The sequence below is a fragment of the Mastacembelus armatus genome, chromosome 2, assembly GCF_900324485.2.
Source record: "Mastacembelus armatus chromosome 2, fMasArm1.2, whole genome shotgun sequence".
NCBI classification, from domain to species: Eukaryota; Metazoa; Chordata; class Actinopteri; order Synbranchiformes; family Mastacembelidae; genus Mastacembelus; species Mastacembelus armatus.
In genome coordinates this window covers 6,680,805-6,701,283 of record NC_046634.1, presented here as the reverse complement: position 1 = coordinate 6,701,283, position 20,479 = coordinate 6,680,805, and the positions used below count along the sequence as shown (strand labels likewise).

The window sequence follows — 20,479 nt, the reverse complement described above, 5'->3', positions numbered from 1 at the left end:
TACTCTGTAAGGGAAAACATCACATGCACATTATTATATCCTATAGAGTATGACACACTACTATAGATGAAGTTATCCACTTTTTATTAAGTAGGTTACCTCAAATTGGTCCAGTATTAACTAAGTTCACTATTAACACAGAGGGAATAAACTCCACACAGAAAGGCCCCTGCTGGGTTTCAATCCAGGAACCTTCTTGCTGTGAGGCAGCAGTGCTAACCACTAATCCACCGTGCTGCCTTAAACCCAAAATCATCATAGTTGATAGCATTAACATTCAGACACTGTTTTTCTCTGTAACTTTTCCTTTTGATAGTTGAAGCACATTTTGTTAATAATACTTAGACACTTTTACTTAACTGGGATTTACAGTATTTATTTTCACACTGTGGTATTACTACTTTTACTGCAGTAAAGGATCTGAATACTTTGTTTTCTATTACAAAGTGTAATAAAGAGCCACCAAGTGCTTTGTCCTCTGGATGCAGTGACACAGTTTGGACACTAGGTGGCAGAACACAAAGGTGTGAGGTCAGAACAGGGGAAGTTGATGCTTTTAAAAATAAAAAAATTAGCTGTGTTAACTTGTAATAACTAGTTAGTTCAGCGACACGCGTGTCCTGACTTTATGTAGACAAAAGCAAATGAATAAAGATGGTTTTTATGTGAAGACATAGTGGAGGCGGGGACACGGGAACGCGGAACTTGTGTTTTCACAGATTCAGGTCTCGTCACTTAATGCTAACTATTTATAAGCTAGCGCACTTAGCCTCTAATGTTCTTAGCTTTTAATTAACCCTCACCCTGACATGTTGTGTAGCTACAGGACGGCAGCTGTGTGGACCTTCCTGTCCTTTCTGATTTCTGTCTGACCGGGGGCATCGGTGAAGATGTACATCCTGTTGTCTGTTTTCTTGTGCGTTGTCTCCGCGCAAAAAGGTGGGTGTGTTGCCGCTAACTGACTTGTTTACTTGTTTGTTTGTTTTCCTGGGTTATTCATGTCCGTATTTATGTGCAGGTTGTGTCCCAGCACTGGGGTTTTCTATGGCCACGGCCCCACCCAGTTTGTAGATAATCAATATGTCCCCATATGGATGAGGAGCTGTGTCATGAATTAAGATGGAAAAGAATTGAAATGTGCCCCATAGACGAGTTATAGTCATATCTCTAGTATAATACTGTAGTTTAACATAGAACAGCAATCAGACATAGTTAAAATTATTATAGAACAGCTATGAAAATGGAACATCAATCTATAGATTTGAAAACTTAACTAAGACGCACAGAACAGGATAGAACAGGATTCAACAGAATAGTATAGGACACTAAAGTAGAACCTATAGAGAACAGAAAAGGACAGTGTAGAACAGAACAGCACACAGGACAGTAGATTAACACTGTAGAAATAGGACATAAAAGAATAGAATGGGTTGGCAAGTGTAACAACAATAGAATAGAATTGGTCATATATAGAATAGATACATCAAAATAGAGTAAAGTTTAATACAATAAAAGGGACATTTGAATATAATACAATAGAAATGACACAACAGAACAGAATGCGGCATTAGAATAGAGTATAAAAGAGTATGACATAGCATGGTGGAACAGAATTAAAATATATAGAAGAGGAAAATAGTAGTTAGTAACTGTACTGTGGAAGAAGAAGAAGACAGGACAATATCTAAAGTGGCAGACAAATATGTGTCCAAATTCCCAGAGCTATTCAGTTGACATAGATATAAAATAGAGAAAGCACCAAGTCCTCGTGCTGAATGAATGAAAAAATAATTAATCTTTGGAAATGGATGTTTAGAACAGAAAGCACTGAGCTTCTTTTTTGTCTTTGCAGAGATCCTACTCTACAAGAAGGTGGGCGATGACGTTGTCCTTAGTCCAGTCTCTTTGACTGATCCCATCAGCATCCTTTGGAAGGAGGGCCCTCACATTGCAGCCCAGTGGGAGAAACCAGAACCACAAATTACTTATTTTCGTCAATTCAAAGGTATACTGATACTAGTACTGGTCTTTCTTAAGTGTCCTTGGGTGTTTTTATGGGTCACTGCTAAATTGTTACACATTTAATTACTTGTGAGCCCTCTGTTGAGAAGCTAACACTGGCCATGTTTGTTTGAAGAGCGGAGTGTCCTGAACATTTCCAGTGGAGAGCTGACAATCAGAGCGCTGGTTGCTAACGACAGTAACTTGTACACAGCAGTAATCAACGGCCAAACGAACACTATAATCAAACTCTCAGTCATCTGTAAGTGGATAAATTAAATTTAGTGTCCTTCATCAGGTTTAAGCAGTTTTGGGACATAAAATGAAAATCTGCATCATGATCGTGTCATTATGATTTTCTCCAATAATAAGCTCCTGTCCCCGTACCTGCTGTTGATCTATTGTGTGATACTGAGAAGCTCGTCTGTACTTTTATCTGTGATGGAGGTCCCATCGCAGACATGGAACCAGTTACCTACGAATGGATGTTAGATGGGAAGGTGAAGGCTACATCTAATCAGCTAAATGTTACAAAGGTACTGTATTGTGCATAATGATGCAATTCTCAAATCAAATGCATAGGTACAAATATCTTTAACTGGCCTAATATTGCACTCAGTTAATCTGGATTACACTGTTTTTTCTTCTTTGTAACTACTGACTAGTTTCCAATGAGTTTATCATTTATGAACATTTAACATTCTCGTCTGTTATCAGTGTCTATAAATGGCTGCTTTTGATCTAATGCTTGATACTTCTCTGTACACCTAGGAAACCTATTCAAGCAAACTGATATGTGAGATAAAGAATCCAATCAGTAAGGAGAGCAGCCAACCCATCCCCAACCCGTTCATCCCCAACCCCCCGGGTGAGTTATCAACATCAAACATTTGAGGTAAATTCTGCAAAGTCAAACTGCTGGACAGAAGGAATTACAATAAATCTGCCAACATTTTCACTCATTTTACAGGATCTGATGATCCAAAAATTACTGCAGGAGTTGTCGTTTTCATTTGTCTGCTGTCAGCTGTGCTGTTGCTGGTATTTACACACAGATGCAAATCAGGTGTTACTGTCTTTACTTGCTCTGGATCAATATTAGCAGTTAGCATTAGCTGGAATCCTTAATTTATGAGATTTTAATCATTCTGCTTTTTTCCCTCCAGGGATGTGGTTCTTCCAAAAAGGTAAGGAGTCTTTTAAAGCACTTAAAGGTCCAAACAAAATATTTAAAACAGTTATTTCTTTTTAATAGCATTTTATATAAATGAGCCACTTTTTTGTTAAGAAATAATATTTTTTGAGCATTGCTTTTGTTTGGATATCAGCTTGTCTGTAGCATATGGTCCATTTATGAGTTGTTACATGAAGATGTTAGTCTGACATACACACGTACACTGCATTTGTTTGCTTTTATGAGATTTTTCTGCATTCTGGTCATTATATTCCTAAGAGTGACACCTTTTTTCTGTAACTCTCTACCTGCAGCATCCATGCCTTGGGAAGCTGGTCAGTAAAATACCTCCACAGATAGTCTGTAATAAAAGACTTTGCTTTTTCTGTGCTGTATATTCTGTTAATCTAAATGTCCTGTTGTCCACCACTTCAGAATTCTGGAAGAACACTCAGAGGAGCCGTAAGTTTGACCTTTTATCCATTTTCCTTATTTTAGTCCAGATTTTTATTAGAGGTGCTCATGGCGATGAGCACGTGGCTTGGTCGACCTCTAATTTTTATAATCATTTAATAAGTTGTAATCTAGATGTCCATTTTCCAGAAGGAACTGGATCAAATGGCACAGCTGCTCATAAGGGGGAGGAACAAACAGATGGTACGTTACTGGAAAAACTCTTCACTGTTTCTAGTTTTCATCCTGTTAAAGACACAAATCACTGTGTGAGAAACGTCTTAAGGTTCCATGATGTTAAAGCTGTACACTATTTAATAATTTATATGACTAGCAGCAGTGTGTGACTCTTGTTTCCTTTTGACATTTGTCAGAGGAAACACCGATGACATAGACATCCAACGCCAGGGCAGGACCTGGATCCACAAGATCCAGCGTGAAGTGTTCTAGGGACTCCAGCAGGACTTACTGGAAGTGATGAGAACAGTCCATGTAGTTGTTATACTGCACAATATGTTTTCGTGAATTTTTTATTTGTATGTGTGTCCTGTATTATTCATCCTTAACAGAACTTTCAGTGCAAAAAATGTAGGTGAGCTCAGTCCGAGCGACTAATACTTTAATTTGATGAACTAAGTGGCATCTGAGACATCAGTGAACATGGTGAATTTATTTGCTGGGACCTACTCTCACACTGAAACATACAAATAAGATTTAAAAGAAAATAAGTTAATTAGAGTAAGATAAAAAAGCAGAAAGTCTGTAATTTAAAAACGGCAGTGGAACAAAAGGAGCTTTTAGTCATGAAGCAGAACTCACACCTTTCTGAGGTTAGTTTCTGATGTTGAAACAATACCAGGAAGCTCAGCAAGGTGGGCTTTCCTGTGACGGACATTAACTGATAACTCAAGCTCATTAAATCAACAGTTCAGGATGACTTGAGGCCTATGGCTACAGCCTGGTGTGAAATCACGTGGCCTCACAATGTCGGAAAGCAGCTTGGAATGTGGGGAGAAACTGAACTGATAGCAGAGATGCCATTGTCTTGGTTTGAGCTATGCCAACAAAGGAGTCGTTGTACTTTTCAACAACAGCTACTACATTGGTCAGCTGCAGTTGAAAACTTGAGCTACACATTGTAGCAAGTGCCCGAAAAAAATACGAGGGATTTTAAACTCAAAAAAGGTCAATCAATAACGTTTCTTCATGTTGAATTGAGTTTTTTTCTTTTTTATCTTTGAATGTTGTTATCCTTCCTACATGCCTGAATCATCTAGAACACTCATTTTAAAGATCTTTTCATCTTTGTAACTAAAGATTTCATCTTTTTTTTTAGCTTTTAATTCTCAAGGAAACTTTGTGTATATTTTCCGATACTATGCATGGTTTGTTTTACGCCTACTTTTATTTCTTGTGAACACCTGTATTCATTTTTCCCCGACTACAGCCTGAAGCAACAGACCTTTGGTTACATAGATAACACCTTTAAAGATAGAATCCACTATTGCAATTACAACTAATACAAACCTGAGTTTTAAGATCATTTGAAATCCACATGGTTTTTGGAGCTGCACTAACTGAAGCCTCTGTCAAAAATCTCTTGTGGCAGCATCTTTAAATTGTGTAGAGACTTGATAAAAAACACTACAGTACTGAAACCATTGTAGGTCTGTATTTACTGTGGTTTGCTGGAGTGTTTGAGTTCATACTGCCTACAAGTATGTGGATGTTTAAATAAAACCAACAGAAGATCAACCCTGAAATTAAGCTTTTTGTATTTTGTGAACACCTGTATGCTTCAATTTTTTTTTCTGTGTTTTCTTCTTTTCAAATCTAAATATTTCTGCAGATGATGAAAAGAATAATACTCCAAACCTCAACCACTTGAGGGCAGCGAGTGACAGGTTGACTGATATGTCAGATTGCTTTCATAAAGCAGCTGCAGCAGGGATTTTTTTAAAAACTAAACTACAACATGAACTGTTACTGATTACTCTTGCTATTTAGTACTTTTACTACCAGACTTATCTAAATATCCCTTCAGGGATTAATAAAGTTTATCTCATCTCATCAAGGGTAATAAACCTCAAACAGGGTGAAGGACCAGGAATAAACACTGCATCATCAAGTCAGTGTCAGCACATTCTCATTGAAACTAATTCAGATCAGAAACTTTGGATGTTAAACCTACAGACGTACGTTTGAACATCCAGTTTCCATGTTCCCAGACTACAAGACCTAGATTTATCCTAAAGAGGGGTTCATCACATCACCCCGCTCAGCTGTAGAAACATCAGAGAGAAGAACCAACCCCCACTGAGAAATGCAGAAAAACAATCCGAGAGCTCAAGTTTTTAACTGCAGCTGACTAAACAACTCAGATACAAAACCGTGTCGATAAACCTGCTGCTTTAAATGCAGAAATATTATATTTACAGGTATAACTGTGCTGAGGAGTGTGAAGCTACATCTGTTTAAGCCATCATGAAACATAAATCTAGTGAAAAGAGTTTTAGCTGCAAAAATCCATGAAATCAACATTTTCAAACAGCAGAGGTTATAGTGCTGATATTATATTATATATATTATATGAACCTGTGCAGTTTGAAATGTACAGCTGCCTCTTCACATGCCGTCCTACTCAACAGAACAGTTTTATTAAAAACAAACAAGTCTCCACCATAAGACACAGCCATGGAGCTATGAGTCCCCAAAAACCGATCAATAAGCTTTTTAATCCACCAAATGCAATTTATTTGTGAAAAAAAAAATAAACATCTGACTAAAAGCCTGTTTGCCTTTTTACAGGATTCAGACAAGGTCACAGTGACATAATTTTTCAGCAATGTGTTGATTCAAAAACCAAAGTAATACATTCAGTGTGCAATAATCCAAGTCAGAACTCAGTAAACTCAAACTACTGAGATGTAAGAAACTATTTTTTAATCACCTTTTCTGTTTGCTTTTTAAGCATTTTCACAACTTTAAACATTTTAGAACTAGTTCCTGTTGCATCACCATCACATAACACTGCATTCCTATGTTTTCATAGAGAACTGAGACAAGTGCATCCTGCAGTCATAATGAAGGCAAGAGCAGCCGACCCTTCTTGATAATCTGACAATCTGATAAGAAAACTGACAGACACCACTGACATTCAGATGAAAAAAGAAATATCGCACTGTTCTACCCACATATTCTGTTATATTATGACAATTCTCTGTCTATAAACATGACTTTCACATATGATTTCTCCTATGTAACACTTTCTGTATCCTGTGTCAAATACCCTGGCAGAAAGAAACAACCATGAATCATTAAAAAAAACGAAATCTGAAAAACACTGCATAAAATGTGCAGTTCACCATTACAAATCAAACCGACAGAGTCAGGAGGCGATACATTTCATGATCTGATTTTAGAACAATGTGATTCCCAAGATATGAAATAAAAACCTATCATACTGATGTGGTCACTTTCTGCTCAAACAGCACTAATGTACATGATCTGTGCCACAACGTCTCAAAATGCAGCCCTCTCTAAAGTCATTTGTAGTACATCAATCAGCCCTAACATTATGACCTGCTCTGTGGAAGCAACCGGATCCACAGAAGTTACACAGTGACACAGTGCAGAGTGATATGAACTGACTCCTGTGTACACAGCATTAGGCAGGTGGTCTTAATGTTGTGGCTGATCTGTGTATTTTGAAGGGAAACCCACTGCCACTGAAAGAAAGAGGACAGTTCAGCATCATGTTACTGATGTACAAAAAAAAAAAAAAAAAAAAAAAAAAGGAAAGCTCAGTTATTGGTCCCCCTTTAAAAGTAAAATCCCATTCCATAATATTATAACATAGTGCTTGAGTTTTAAAGAAAAGAGAAGGACCTGATAACTTTGTTACAGCTACAGTGAATTTCATGTGATGGTCAAAAGAAACAGAAAACTGTGCAGCCATCTGACTTTACGTAGCAGATGAGGCACTTTGACAGCAGCTAACAGCTAACAACACTGCAGCAGCATCAGACGGTTAAAATGAGTCAAACGCTGAGCTGCAGCTAAGATTGTGATGAAGAACTGTGAAATGGTGAAATCTTGATTTTAAACCTTGGCACTTTTGCTGTTAGACAAGAGTTCATCCTCTGAACTCAGTGCCGCAGCGCTTAGCTCTGCAGGCAACTCCGGGTCGCTGGCAGTGCCTCCTCCTTGTGGCTGGTTTCTATGGTGACGGTAGATGACCACAGCCGCACAGGCAAAGTAGGTGACGGTAAGAAGGGTGAAGTAAATGAAGTACACCTTGAACTGTGAAAGGAGGAAAGAAATGTAACTTCAATCAGATACTCTGCCATGACGACAATTTCTGCATGTCAGGGGACAAACCTACCACTTGCTGTGCTGATGCTGAACAGCCTGGTTTCATCCAAACGTTGTGCAGATTTTAGCTGAACGTCCAGAAATTCAAATAACGCGTCTCCATCCGCTACTGGTAAGTTAATATTAGGAGCTGGTTGGTTAAGATAACCAGTTGGTGGTGCTAATTTTCCAGTCATTGCAAAGGAAGTCGATGTAGGGAGATGTTATAATTAATCGTGTCGGCCAAACTGCAGCAACAGCTAAAAATGCAAAGCTGATTTATTCACTGAGCTTTTAACAAGAGCATCAGAACTCAAGAGACACTCGCGCTGGTGCACCCAAATAAATTAAATATTAAGAAAAAATGTCCAATTCACACACAGACGCCGTAGCTAAAAAAGTCAAATGTTTTCGATGCCTCATTCCATAACCACTGCAACCGAAACAGCAATTAATGCTGCACCTGTTGGACACAGTCTCCTGTAGATCCCCCTGCTCAGATGATTGCAACAATAATATATTCATGGAGAGTCACGTGACTTCCCCTGAAGACGGTATGCCACAGACAAAGCTCTATGAGCAAAGCTGCCAGTGTCTGTGTATGAAGCCTGTACAACCTGCTAAATGTATGTGTAATGTTTTACCTGAGAGTGCACATCCATCGCCAGGCCCCTCTTGTCTGAAAATATCAAGTTGATGATGGTCTTCAGTATGGTGCCCAAGAAGGTGTTGATGCCAAACACAAGGGCACAGAGCTCCTTAGTGAGTGATGAGGCTATCTGGAACCTGAGTGGAAAATCACCATAGAACAGATTGATGAGTACAACACTCTGGATTCATCAGCCCATCACAGTATCCTAGTGGCCAAGTTAACCTCGAATGTCAAGTTTTGACTGACCAACAACCAAAAACCCAATAAAAGTCAATTTACAATAATGTAAATATAAGGTCAATGATGAAACATTTCAAATCCTAGAACTGTCAAAAGCAAAATCAGGTTAGTTCTCAGCTTTTACATGATCGAACGCCCTGAGCTGTTATTGTTTTGGTGAATCTCACATCCTTCTTCTGAGTTTCAACTTGGGTTTAAGAAAACAGCTGTTTCAGCAGAACATTACCAGGCAGAAAAATACATGATATTGTGCACTCACGTGGCAATAGGGACCAGGAACTGGTAAAATCCCCTGAAGAGGATGTAGGCGACGTAGCACACCCAGATGTTTCCTGTGGTGCCCATAAGCAGCAGCAGACCTGCCTGCACTGCCGTGATGACACCGATGACCAGCTCTGACCAGACGTTCCACCGAATTTTCACAAAACCAGCCATGAAGGAAGTTGCTGCACCTGAAACATCATTCATTCTTTTTTACCTTCAACATAATAACTTCTTTCAGGGCAGATTTGTATCAGTATATTCAAAGCGAATTGATCTTTGTAACCAGCACTACGAGGAAGCATCATCTCTCCTTATCACAGACATGCTATCAGGTGCAGTTTGGCAACATACCAATAAAACTGGTACCAGTGTTGTTTTCATCTGTTGCTCAGGGTGTGTGAATGTGATGCTTTTTCCAGATTTGTGTCTGGATCTGACCAAACTTGGAGATGTTGGTACATGAGACTGTAAAGTTCTATCAGTTTACAGTCCACATGATTTATATGAATGGAAATCTCAAAAAATGTATTATCTAATGTTCTTCCTCCTGCAATTACAGTTTTTGCCCAGAAAGATTTCAGTGGCCTGATTAACATGAACTCTGGCACTGTTCAAACAACAACTGCACACAACACAACAACAAATAATGATACTAATGTTGTACAATTTGTCATGAATGAAATGGAACTAAATTATCACAACACAAGGTAATTCTTTGGCTTTTTTTTTTAAAAATCAACTTTTACCCAAATTCATATCAGACTTTTTCACACTAGACTATTGTTGTGAAAACTACATTCTGTAATAACAAATGTGTCTCACTCAGTAAGGTAGAAGCAGCCTCCACTCCGCCGTTGTAAACTGTCTTGTTGTCAGTGACTTTGTTCCACAGGATGTGTACGTAGAACAACACCAGGTAGTACCCAGTGGAGTTGAACACCCACCACAGGGACCAGAGCCTGAGGTTGGGCCTCCTCACGAGGTTTCTCACCTCCAGCAGCATCTGCACAAGCACAGAATCCTTCCAGCATGATGCCGAGCATGTGGAGGCGGGGGGGGGCAACCTGCTGGCTTTGGGGTTCATTTGGTCAAGTTCTGATTTGGTGGCCCCCGTTGCAGCCAGTTCCCTTTGCTCCTGATTCTTCATCCGATTGAAGAACATGGAGCGTTTAGGCCATGGCAGCCACATCGCGAGCAGCAAACCAAAGCTGACGAAACCCAGAGATACAGCACTGAGGGTGTAGAATCTCATGTTGCCTAGAGAAATGCAGAGCTGACCCAGCACCGAGCTGGTGAACACCCCCAAGAGGACAGAGGACCGCGAGTATCCGGCCACACGCTGGTAGAGGACTGGGCTGACCAGGGAGAAGATGTAAGAGGAGTAGGCCACACGGCAGGCCATAGTGATACCGTAGAAGAACTCCATGAACTGCATCTCGATGAGGTTAGTGCCCAGAAGCAGGATAAGCCAGATGACCACCTGACTGATGCCCTGGATGATCAGCACTGGCTTATAGCGCAGCAGGTCGGTCAGCAGGAAGGCAGGCACCAGCACGGCCATGTAGGAGTATGTCAGAACAGGGGTAATCTCATTGGTCACCTGGAAAGACAGTAAAGTCGATCAAATCAGTAGTCAAAATAATCATTTCATACAGACTGTCTTTAAAACAAACATCAACAAAGAGTGTAGGACTACAGCTTTCTCACAATCACACTCATCGGATCAAAAGATTGTCATCCTCATCAGTATTATTTAGGAAAATGAAAAAAATAAAAAAAACTACCTATAGCTGTGTAGGCTTATCCTATTCTTTTCATATATACACTGCTCCTCAGTTGTCAAACTGGGCTGACATTTCACAAAAACAGAGACCGGTCATTGTAAGTTAAAAAAAAAAAAAACAGGCAAGCAAATCACAGTCCACTGAAAACACCATTCCTCACTAACAAAACCTGAACCTACTGAACTCACTGTTTGAGGGAATGTGAACTTTGACCACAGTAAGACGGATCAGCAAACTCCCCACAGGCAACCTAGTAATTGCACTGAGGAATCAGTGTTTAACTGCATGGAGGAAAACGTGTAAAACAGTTGTAGATTTTAACTTTCAGCCTCTCTGCCAATATTCACTTCCACTCTATGTAGATATTCAGTCAGAGCACGGCACTAACCTGTTCCCTGGTGAAGTTTTTCTCAGGGCTCAGCAGATACGGTGTGATGAAGGGCTCCCCAGGCTTTATTGATGACATAAACCCATAAAAACACAGGAATATCACAGCCCACTCCCATTTTATGGGTTCCCTGCTTTCCTCTGTTGGGTCCTCACTGGGAGTCACTGCCTCAGAAGCACAGACGGCCATGTCTCCGTCTTCATGTCTTTCAGTGTTTTCAGACACGGGAACTTTCAGGTCCATCGCTTTCTCCTCCTCTAATTTATCTCCACTTCCCGCTGTGACCTCTGCTACCATCGTGTCAGCTGGTTTGTGGACCACACTGTGATGCAGAGGTCAGATCACCATGTGAGGACTCGTTTTGAGATAAATAAGCTGCCGACCTCCTCCTTGAAAAGAGTGGATAAAATGTAAAGAAGAAAAAAATCAACACCTGTTTGGGTTAAAAACCTGAATCAAAATGAAGCTTCTTGTCACGTTTCATCCCAGATAAGACGGAGACGGTGAGAACGGACCATTCGGCTTGGTGCAGGCAGGTTGGTTAAAATGCTACATGCTGATATTCACATGTAGGAGAAAATATTGACCTTTGATTCATTCCACGCTGATATGTATATATATATATATATATATATATCAGCCACCCAGCAGCTGAGTGTGGCGTCATGGCACACCTGAAAGGACAACAATGTTCTCAGTCATACAGACTAGTTGGACTGTGCAGATCCTGCGGCCGACATGGGAACACAGAGATTTGGCTAATTAACAAACAGCTTTTATGATGGAATTACACATATTGACTATGCAGTTACACAGAGACGTTATGGACAGTGAATCCAGACACTGAGCAAACCTTCAATAACTGGAAATCTGTTATTTGTCTTTCCCCACCAAAGAAAACAACCAAGTTCAGATAAGAAAGTGAGGTCACAATGACACTACCTGACTCCCCTGCTCCAGTCAACCCAATGCCCCATCACAATGACCTCAGAAATCAATATGGATCAATTCATACTGCTTATTGATCACAGGTTGTGTGACTGGAGGTAGTTTTCTGTTTGGTTGACAGCACAGAGAAGGAGAGAGCTGGGTTTAGTCCCCCCACATAGACCCCTGTATAAACGCTCCTAAAAGTCTGATCCGGATCGCCCCTGCATAAGGGCAGAAGACCCGACTGTCACATGGCTTCAACATCTCAAACTGAGCTGCAAACTTCAAACCCCCCATAAACCCTGTCTGAGAGCTTGGACTTCGCACACACACCCAAATGACACGCAACCAAATCTCGGCTGCGCTGTTTACTTGTTTATCTGCCCTGTTTGTTATTGCGACAGCGCCTGTCTTGGACTATCGAGGGGGCTAACGACACAGGACTGTAAAACCCTGCAGCTTTGCACTCACTCTTGTTGTTGTTGTCGCACATTCACAGCATCGTATTTATAGAAAAGACCCTGAGAACAGACCAGTTCTATGTTTGTAAAGATGCAGAAAATGAGATACCGTGTCAGACTCTGTCCTCCGGGTCCCTGCCGCATGGATGGACCCTGTTCCTCTTATGCTTTCTTTCTTTTTCTTTGGCGCTTTGTGACGCTCGGCGAGCCAATATACCGGCGCATTACCGCCACCTTGTGAAGTGCAGCATGTGATGAATTCATAAAGTCTTGACTCAGTCTTGACTCAGATGTTGTGTGTGTGCGGGCTGATCTGACTTTAACTTCAGTATTTCCTTCATTTGTCTCCCCTGCCTATATCTACATTACACAGAGATCTGCTGCTTCCTGTTAACGTGTGTGAAGTGTTTACATCCAGCACAGAGATACCACAGAAGCTAAAGACTAACTCTTTTGGAGAACACAAAGTTTCTAAGATTCACAAAGTAGAAGAATTACAGAATAAATATGATGCTGCATTTATATAAATAAGATTCGACACAGTACAATCTTACTATTTCTCATATTAATGATATAGAAAGTGAAATGTATTGAAGTGATGTTCTCAGGATGACAACGGCAGAGTAGAAATGAGGCAGGTGACGTGAGGGGAAGGAGCAGACGTTTGGCAGACGACAGGCTGATGCTGAGCCTGATGTGTTTCTTCAAACTGAGGTCGTCTCCACTTCACAGACAAAACAGTCTCACTTCAGAAGTCCATGTGGTTTCAGCTGCAAATTCATTTCATAAAAATCTGGTTCAGTCACACATTTTCACAACATATATAAAAAAATGATGTGAGTTAAGAGTCCTGGCACAGGAAGCAGAAATAATGTCCTGAAGCAGAGCAAAATCCTCCATTTGCCAACAGTTTCACATCCCTCAGGTCAGAAACATATTTCCCTGGAGGACAGAGCAGACACATACAGTATGTTAGGGACTTGAACCATGATCAGTAAGTTGTCAATGCAACTGATTTGCCAGACATTAAGAATTTATCCACCTAGTAATTTATCACTGCAAACGGATATTTTGAAAGGGACCACAGAGAGGAGAGTCTAGCTAATATATATTACATGTATATTACATGTTGATGCTACAGGATAGAAGCAGGTTCTGAATGTTATACAAAGGAGGTGAAACACTTGGTGGTAAATGACTGGCTGTGCAGTTTTATAATCTGTTTGAAGGATTTGAAGGACTGGGGGCTAATTGAAATGAATGCACTAAAGTGTAATGAGTGTTTGGTGACCTGGTCCGGTGCAGTACCTGGGTACAGCAGCTCCTCAGTCTTCCTTCAGGTTGTCGAGGAGTTCCTGCGTCTGCTGAGCCAGCCTCCTCTTCTCAGCCTGCTGCTTCTTCAGGGCCTCCTCAGCTTTCTTACTCTGGTAGATTTTCACCCCTGCAAACGCCAAACACAGCAGCAGCGTCTTCAGGGCCAGGATGTACAGGAGGAGAGGGACGTTTTCCAGAGCCTGACAACAGACAGAGTTTAGGTTTAAGGTTGTTTTCTGTTGTCATCTGTGTCTCAACACAACTATTCAGTCCCAAATACACTTCTATGGTGGCCAGAGCTGTTCTGGCTGTGTTTGATTATTTTTGCCTTTAATTTCAGTCATAATTTAAACACTCAGAAAAGCAACTTTTTCTCCAGTCTTGAGTACACAGAGTTTACTTTTTGAGACTGCTCAGTAAGAAATAAACTAAGGCAAAGGAAAGCTCTAGAACAGTCCTGGACTCTGGAGATGTGGCTTCCCCCTACAGTCTTAGCCCCAGCTGTCTCGGTTTGGAGGTGGGAGTTAATCTGGTCACAGACAGGCGTGGAGGTGTGTGAAAGAGCGAAGCAGCTGCACACCATCTGCACTGGGGGCTTGTAGTTGGTTATGCGCACTCAATGTTTTTTTGCCAAACGTCACTGAATAATATCTATTTTAAAGCATCGATATCGCACCACACACAAAAAACACAAACTACGTACTGTTCCAACACATATCCCTAATCAACAAAGGTCACTCCTCCATTCGGCATACATCATATCCTTCAAATGACACATGTTCACATTATAAATATGATGCTTATAGCACTTGTGACAGAATCCCTGCCCAGCAATACTAACGTTAGCATTATGCTAGTAACAGTTAGCCTTTACTTCAACTCATCAGAATACGAGACAGCTACGGAACTAAAAACAGCTGATGCATGAGGCAGATAAAAATAACACATCTGATCATTTACCTTAAAGTTGATCATTTTAGCTTCTGTCGCGTTGATACTTCTTCCCTACTCTGACGGTCACACAGACCTAATGCTCCTCTGAAGAAGGCGGGGCTTATCCTGACGAGCCAATCAAAATGCAGGCTGTTATATGTAATCTGTGATGCGTTCATGGTTGATAAGGCAAATCAAGTCGTCGGCAAAGCAATCATTAACCGCATAGCGCTAATCAATCACAGTAGCCTTAATATACAGCATACAGCTGCATGTATATATGTACATTTATACACACATATATATGTATGTATTTATCCCGTGTGAAAGATACGGTGAAATGCATTTTTTGAGGTTAATTTCTTTATAGTCTGTGCCTGTGATTTATGCCTATATCCCCTGAATGCATCATAAGTCACGAAGGTTCGAGATTCGAGTAGTTACAAAGAGGAAAAAATAAACAAATGCACATTTTCTAGTGAGTCGTGACAAAGACAAGATGATCATTTTGCATCAATTGAACATAAAAATATAATAATTCAGATAGTCGTCGATATAAAGTCTTTTGGTAGAATATTACAGGTGTTTCATGCTCTGATCCTGTATCCAGCAGTAAGAATCGCAACAGAATGAAGACGTTTGTTTATTTGGTACCACTCTACAGCTGTCACAGGTCCCAAATATCCACAGGTTACAGAAAATAAATACATGTAATGGAATATTACAAAAAAGATATGACTAATAAAATGAATAAAATTCACTGTAACTAACTAGGAGAAAATAATAAACATATTCAAGTATAACTCCAAGTATAACCAAGGTGGATAACTGAAACTTGTCTTGGCCCAATGGCTCAGCACAACGACCTGAAAGCCTATAATAACTTACTAGAGGCTTGTGGCATACATTTATTTAAATTTATTATAAGGGGAACAGTGTGTGTTGTTTTATACAGTTGAGCATAAAAGCGCATCCTGACCATGCAAGTCTTTGACAAAAAACAAATCCAAAAAGGTGTGCTGTGGAGTTTCTGACCACTGCTAAACTGAAGGGATTGTCCTCTATATGTCTGTCAGAGCTCACAGCTCCACACAAATGTATTTCAGCTACATCTCCGATCTTCATCAGTAGAAAGGGTTGGCAAAGCTGTATGTGATCTAAGAAGGGAACTCAGCAGGCGTTTGTTTACTGGAGGCTTGAGTTAAGCTTGGACTGTATGAGCAAACAGGCAACACATTTGTTCTGGCTTGAAGAAGTGATTAATAAAGTAAATAAGAAAAAATAAACTGAAGATTGAGAAGAATTATCAGCACTTTAAATATAATTACATATAACAAAACACTGAAATCATTTACAAAAACTGATTCTGAAGGAATGTTTCTCCTGATCCATTTTTTACATTAAAGTAAAAATAAGTGTATCTAGCTACATACAGTTTATATGAATGCAAAGGTTGAGCCCTCTCATGCTGTCAGCTCCTAAAGTCAAGACTGTGGTGTACAAAGAACACACACTGGGCTTTTGGCTCGTATTCATCACTTTGGATATGTAAAGACAAAATTAAATCTCTGAATCATTGTTGTTCGCCTGGATCGGTCCAAACATTTTGCTCAGTATTTCCATCTTCAACTGTGACAGCATTTGTTGACAATAGGAAAATTATCGAACAACACCAGCCTAATCCTTTAAGACAGAACATCTTTTGTTGTTTTCTTATGAGCTACCTCTTTGGCAATATGATCCAAGGCTAGTTCAATGACGAAGATGCTTCTAGTATTTTGTGATAAACTAAATCCCTAAACCTAAAACCAGAGCTAAACCCTGTGTGCTGCATTTTCCTTTAGTTAATCCACAGTTCCACTATTGTGTAATTATCATTTTCCTTTGTGTCCTGTTCACACAACAATGAACCTGTTCACAAAGTGATCCTAGAGGTCCAAAAACCAAACTCGCCCTGTGCACTGGCATCAACCTCAGCAGCAGATGCATCTTTAAAATCTTGATGTTGGTGATCTGTCTTCATTTGTCCTTGTCTTCCTTTCATTTCAAAGTTCTTTGGCGATTAGTTAGGACATGTCACCACTTAAAGCCTTGTGTCTATTCACCAGAGTGTTCTGTGTAAAAGAACGTTTCCTCTTACTTATCAATATTAAGTCAAAGTCATTTGTCACTAGAGGTAGGGTGTTGCTGTAAATATCATCTGTGGCCCAAACTCTTGTTCCGTGGGAAACTGTTTACTAGTGGGCCATTATTATTCTCCCAGCAAACACCAAAGGAGAACTGTCCCTGAAGTGTTACAGCACTTCTGATCTTCTCTGCATCTTCTTCATGCTCAGAAAGTCTCTCTCCTCAGACGGGGCACGAGAAGCCTCAGCATGCTGTCCTCCTGCCATCATCATCAGGTAAAGCGCGACACCGGATGTGCTCAGTAGCGCCCCCGGTTGTTTGTCCTGGACATGGTGAGTGGCAGTGACACAGATGAGAGAGAAGACACCTCCCAGTAGAGAGAGCGAGACAGGAAGAGCTGGTAGAGGATCACCATGGAGATGGACTGGCAGAGGATCACACCGATAGTCACCACCTACAGGGAAGGAACACAAGGTAGATACTTATACACAACAAGTGGATTCTAAACTGCACTGACCTTGAACATCTCTAAACCTTCATCATACTGCCATTTCCTAAGACCTCCAACTCAAACACACTGATTAGCAGTGCTTTGCTAAAATGCTGCATCTCTGTGGCTACAAACCTTCTCCCTCTGGTGCTCGTTGAAGATGACAGACATTAGGAAGAGGACGGGGTGACACAGGAACCACAGGAAGCATCCCTGAAAGAAATATCACATGACAACATGAAGAGCAGTGGGTGCCTATTTGCTGGTTGAAAGGCAGTTTCAGTGGATGCTGCAGTTTACCTTGGCGAAGCTGAGGTAGAAGTCTCTCTTCAGGGTGCTCCTCTCAGTGGAGATGATCTGGTAGAGGACAGAAGCGAGCAGGAGGGCCAGGCCCACTCTCAGAGCCATGAGGAGGAGACCTGCCAGGCTCTGCTGCGCGTGGTAGCTGTGATGTTCACTCTCAGACTCTGAATACTGCTCCCACAGCAGCAGCACTCCCTAAATGACACAGATTCATCTTAAGAGCTCTGCTATGATCAGCTGACTCCTGAAGGTTTCTGATACTCAGAGATTTATTTTAAAACCACTGGTTGATGTGACTGTATTCATAATAAATACCCAAACTATAACATGTCTCAAAATTCTGACTTTCATCTGAGATTTGTCCCAGTTAGGACTCCCAGTTATTAACTTCATATCAGCATAGTCCAGTGTACCTGTGTAATAACTCCACCAACAGCAACAGCCGTGGAGGCCGGAGACTGTTCCCATTGCAGTGGTCTGGACTGAGGCTTCCTGCCCCGACTCAGAGTCCAGCCCATACACAGACTCAGTAGCATGTACAGCATGGACACCTGGGACACCATATCCCAGACTGTACCGGGACAGGAACCAAAAGAGAGAAGTGTAAATGATATGTAATTAATTATTCTCCTGTCTGTGCACAAATAAATCTGAAACTAATCAGAGAAGGTCCCTTTACTCTTATCAAAGAGGTATGAACACAGATGGAAGAAAACATATGGTGACATACACTCTGCCAGGCTGCCCATCAGAGGGATACCAACACCATCTCGAGAATACCTGAACAAGAGAAGGAAATAGGAACCATGTTGGAAACCAGTGCATGCTGCTGGATTTCACACTGTGTGGTGGATGTGTCAGTTCCTACTGTATCTACCTGGCTAAGTGGATGTAGTTGCAGAGAGCAGAGCAGACCTGTAGTAGCAGCGCTGTGGTCAGTACTTTAAGGACAGTGTGCATGGGGCCTCCTTTCCTCAGAGCCTGGTACAGAGGCTGGATGTAGATGCAGGATGCTATAAAGTAGGCCAGCAGCAAGAGGAAGTAAAAACTGTGGAGACCTGAGGGATGGAAAAATAAAATGCAACACACTAGGTCACATTTTCAACACAGAATAAGCTAATGAACCTAAACTGTATCACCAAGCTTAGTGAAGCTGACCTGCCTCCTCTGCACTGAAGTGCTCCAGAGGATTTCCAGCTGAGTCAGTGTTGAACAGCAAAACAGTAAAACTGAGATCAGCATGAGACGGAATCACTGCACTTTCCTGAAGGGACAGACAGGAAACAAAGACATAACTGAAGAGATTATAAAGTTATTACAGTTTGAGTGTGTGTGATGTATGAATGACACCACTCGATGTATTATAACCGACTATTCCCCTCCTTTTAGATGAGAACACACCTGACATGTGTATCTGTCAGCATACAGGAACTGCCAGGCTGTGGGTGAGGACTGACGTGGGATCGTCTGGTTGTGTTCTTCTCGACTGAGAGAAACTGAAGCAGGAGGAGGAAGAGGACAGAGAGAGGACTCTGAAGAATCTATCAGTACGAACACACCATCACATAAAAAGTCAACATTTGTGTCCTTACTAGTCAACTGGGCTCTGGAGAGCCTGTCAGGGCAGCTGAGGTTGTCCAGGTCAGAGTCCATATCCTGATACAGCAGCAGTCTGGACTCCTTCTCCACAGCCAGAGCAGGGTTGTCCAGCCGGCAGACCAACAGACCGTTATCTCCTACACAAAAGAAAGAGACCAGGGAAGGGTCTGGGTCAATGAGCGGTGAAAAAGATGACAGTGCTGACCACTTTTCCTTTTGTACCGACGTTTATGTCATTTGCTGCAGGCAAGTAGGGGATGGCAGCAAATGAGATAGAGACTGAGCATTGGAAATACACATCTCCTACCGGAGGAGGCTGGGAGAATTACGGACATCATTTAAAGTGATGTTACACGTCATTCTCAGATAAAGACAACGACATGCCACCTAATTATACCACAAATAAAAAGGATAGAAAACGAAACAGAAACTGTATAAACACAGTCCCCTCGCCATATAAATAATAAATAGGAGCTAGGAGTGACACGTTAGCAGCATCGTTACCTTGGTACATGAATTTAGTGACGAACTGGCCGATCTGCTGTCTCGCAGCTTCGCTCTTAAAAAGTCCCGTTACCGTTTTGCCAAACGCCTCCGAGCCGAGTAGCACAGCAGCTACAAGTGTGGCTAATGCATACGACATCTTTTCTTTGGTGCACTTTAACGTTATCGATAGATAAACGTTAGCTAATCGATTCAATGAGCCACGAAGCCAGAAGTAAAGCAGCTGCGTTAAGCTAGCCAAAGTTAGCCCAGATACGCCGGAAGTGCAGTTGATCAGTATTAAAATAAAAGCTTTAAAAGATGAAAAAACACGATGTATAGAATACACTAACGATATTTTTATAATTTAATTTGCTATAAAACTGAAGTTGTAGTGTCTGTAGTACTAAAATGTAGTTAAGTATTATGAACAAAATGAACACAGATTATAATTATATAATATTATATAATTATAATTATATTTCAAGTCATTGCACAGTTAATACCAATGCATTAGCGGGAAAACAGTG

At 40.9% G+C, this 20,479-nt stretch overlaps 4 protein-coding genes across 9 annotated transcripts; 1 reads left to right on the top strand and 3 right to left on the bottom strand.

Moving 5' to 3' along the window:
- The first annotated feature begins 506 nt into the window (after positions 1-506).
- Positions 507-5,391, top strand: LOC113127560 (uncharacterized). Of its 5 annotated transcripts, XM_026302247.2 has the most exons (12): positions 507-725; positions 821-939; positions 1,853-2,005; positions 2,138-2,263; positions 2,374-2,537; positions 2,773-2,869; positions 2,972-3,067; positions 3,168-3,188; positions 3,490-3,510; positions 3,611-3,637; positions 3,779-3,832; positions 4,003-5,383. In XM_026302247.2, the coding sequence occupies exons 2-12, from the start codon at positions 891-893 to the stop codon at positions 4,020-4,022; spliced, it is 828 nt and encodes a 275-aa protein (XP_026158032.1). In that variant the 5' UTR covers positions 507-725; positions 821-890; the 3' UTR covers positions 4,023-5,383. The 5 variants fall into 5 exon arrangements, with proteins under 5 accessions (XP_026158032.1, XP_026158035.1, XP_026158034.1 ...); XM_026302250.1 differs by having other exon boundaries at positions 507-939; positions 2,972-3,042; positions 3,782-3,832; positions 4,003-5,391; XM_026302249.1 differs by having other exon boundaries at positions 507-939; positions 2,972-3,042; positions 4,003-5,391.
- Positions 5,392-6,380: 989 nt separating this feature from the next.
- On the bottom strand, positions 6,381-13,104 carry slc19a1 (solute carrier family 19 member 1). Its single transcript, XM_026302009.1, has 6 exons — positions 12,810-13,104; positions 11,310-11,698; positions 9,960-10,737; positions 9,133-9,325; positions 8,626-8,767; positions 6,381-7,930 (listed from the first exon to the last, which is right to left on the bottom strand). Exons 2-6 carry the CDS (start codon positions 11,604-11,606, stop codon positions 7,730-7,732), a joined length of 1,611 nt encoding a protein of 536 aa, XP_026157794.1. The 5' UTR covers positions 11,607-11,698; positions 12,810-13,104; the 3' UTR covers positions 6,381-7,729.
- A 90-nt stretch (positions 13,105-13,194) lies between these two features.
- smim11 (small integral membrane protein 11) lies at positions 13,195-15,072 on the bottom strand. Of its 2 annotated transcripts, none has more exons than XM_026302010.1 (3): positions 14,975-15,072; positions 14,009-14,214; positions 13,195-13,642 (listed from the first exon to the last, which is right to left on the bottom strand). In XM_026302010.1, the coding sequence occupies exons 1-2, from the start codon at positions 14,987-14,989 to the stop codon at positions 14,026-14,028; spliced, it is 204 nt and encodes a 67-aa protein (XP_026157795.1). In that variant the 5' UTR covers positions 14,990-15,072; the 3' UTR covers positions 13,195-13,642; positions 14,009-14,025. The 2 variants fall into 2 exon arrangements, with proteins under 2 accessions (XP_026157795.1, XP_026157796.1); XM_026302011.1 differs by having other exon boundaries at positions 13,195-13,470.
- Positions 15,073-15,700: 628 nt separating this feature from the next.
- gpr180 (G protein-coupled receptor 180) lies at positions 15,701-20,201 on the bottom strand. Its single transcript, XM_026301730.1, has 10 exons — positions 19,971-20,201; positions 19,460-19,603; positions 19,269-19,363; positions 19,026-19,131; positions 18,745-18,925; positions 18,598-18,647; positions 18,281-18,438; positions 17,865-18,062; positions 17,700-17,777; positions 15,701-17,528 (listed from the first exon to the last, which is right to left on the bottom strand). Exons 1-10 carry the CDS (start codon positions 20,107-20,109, stop codon positions 17,373-17,375), a joined length of 1,305 nt encoding a protein of 434 aa, XP_026157515.1. The 5' UTR covers positions 20,110-20,201; the 3' UTR covers positions 15,701-17,372.
- Between the last annotated feature and the right edge of the window lie 278 nt (positions 20,202-20,479).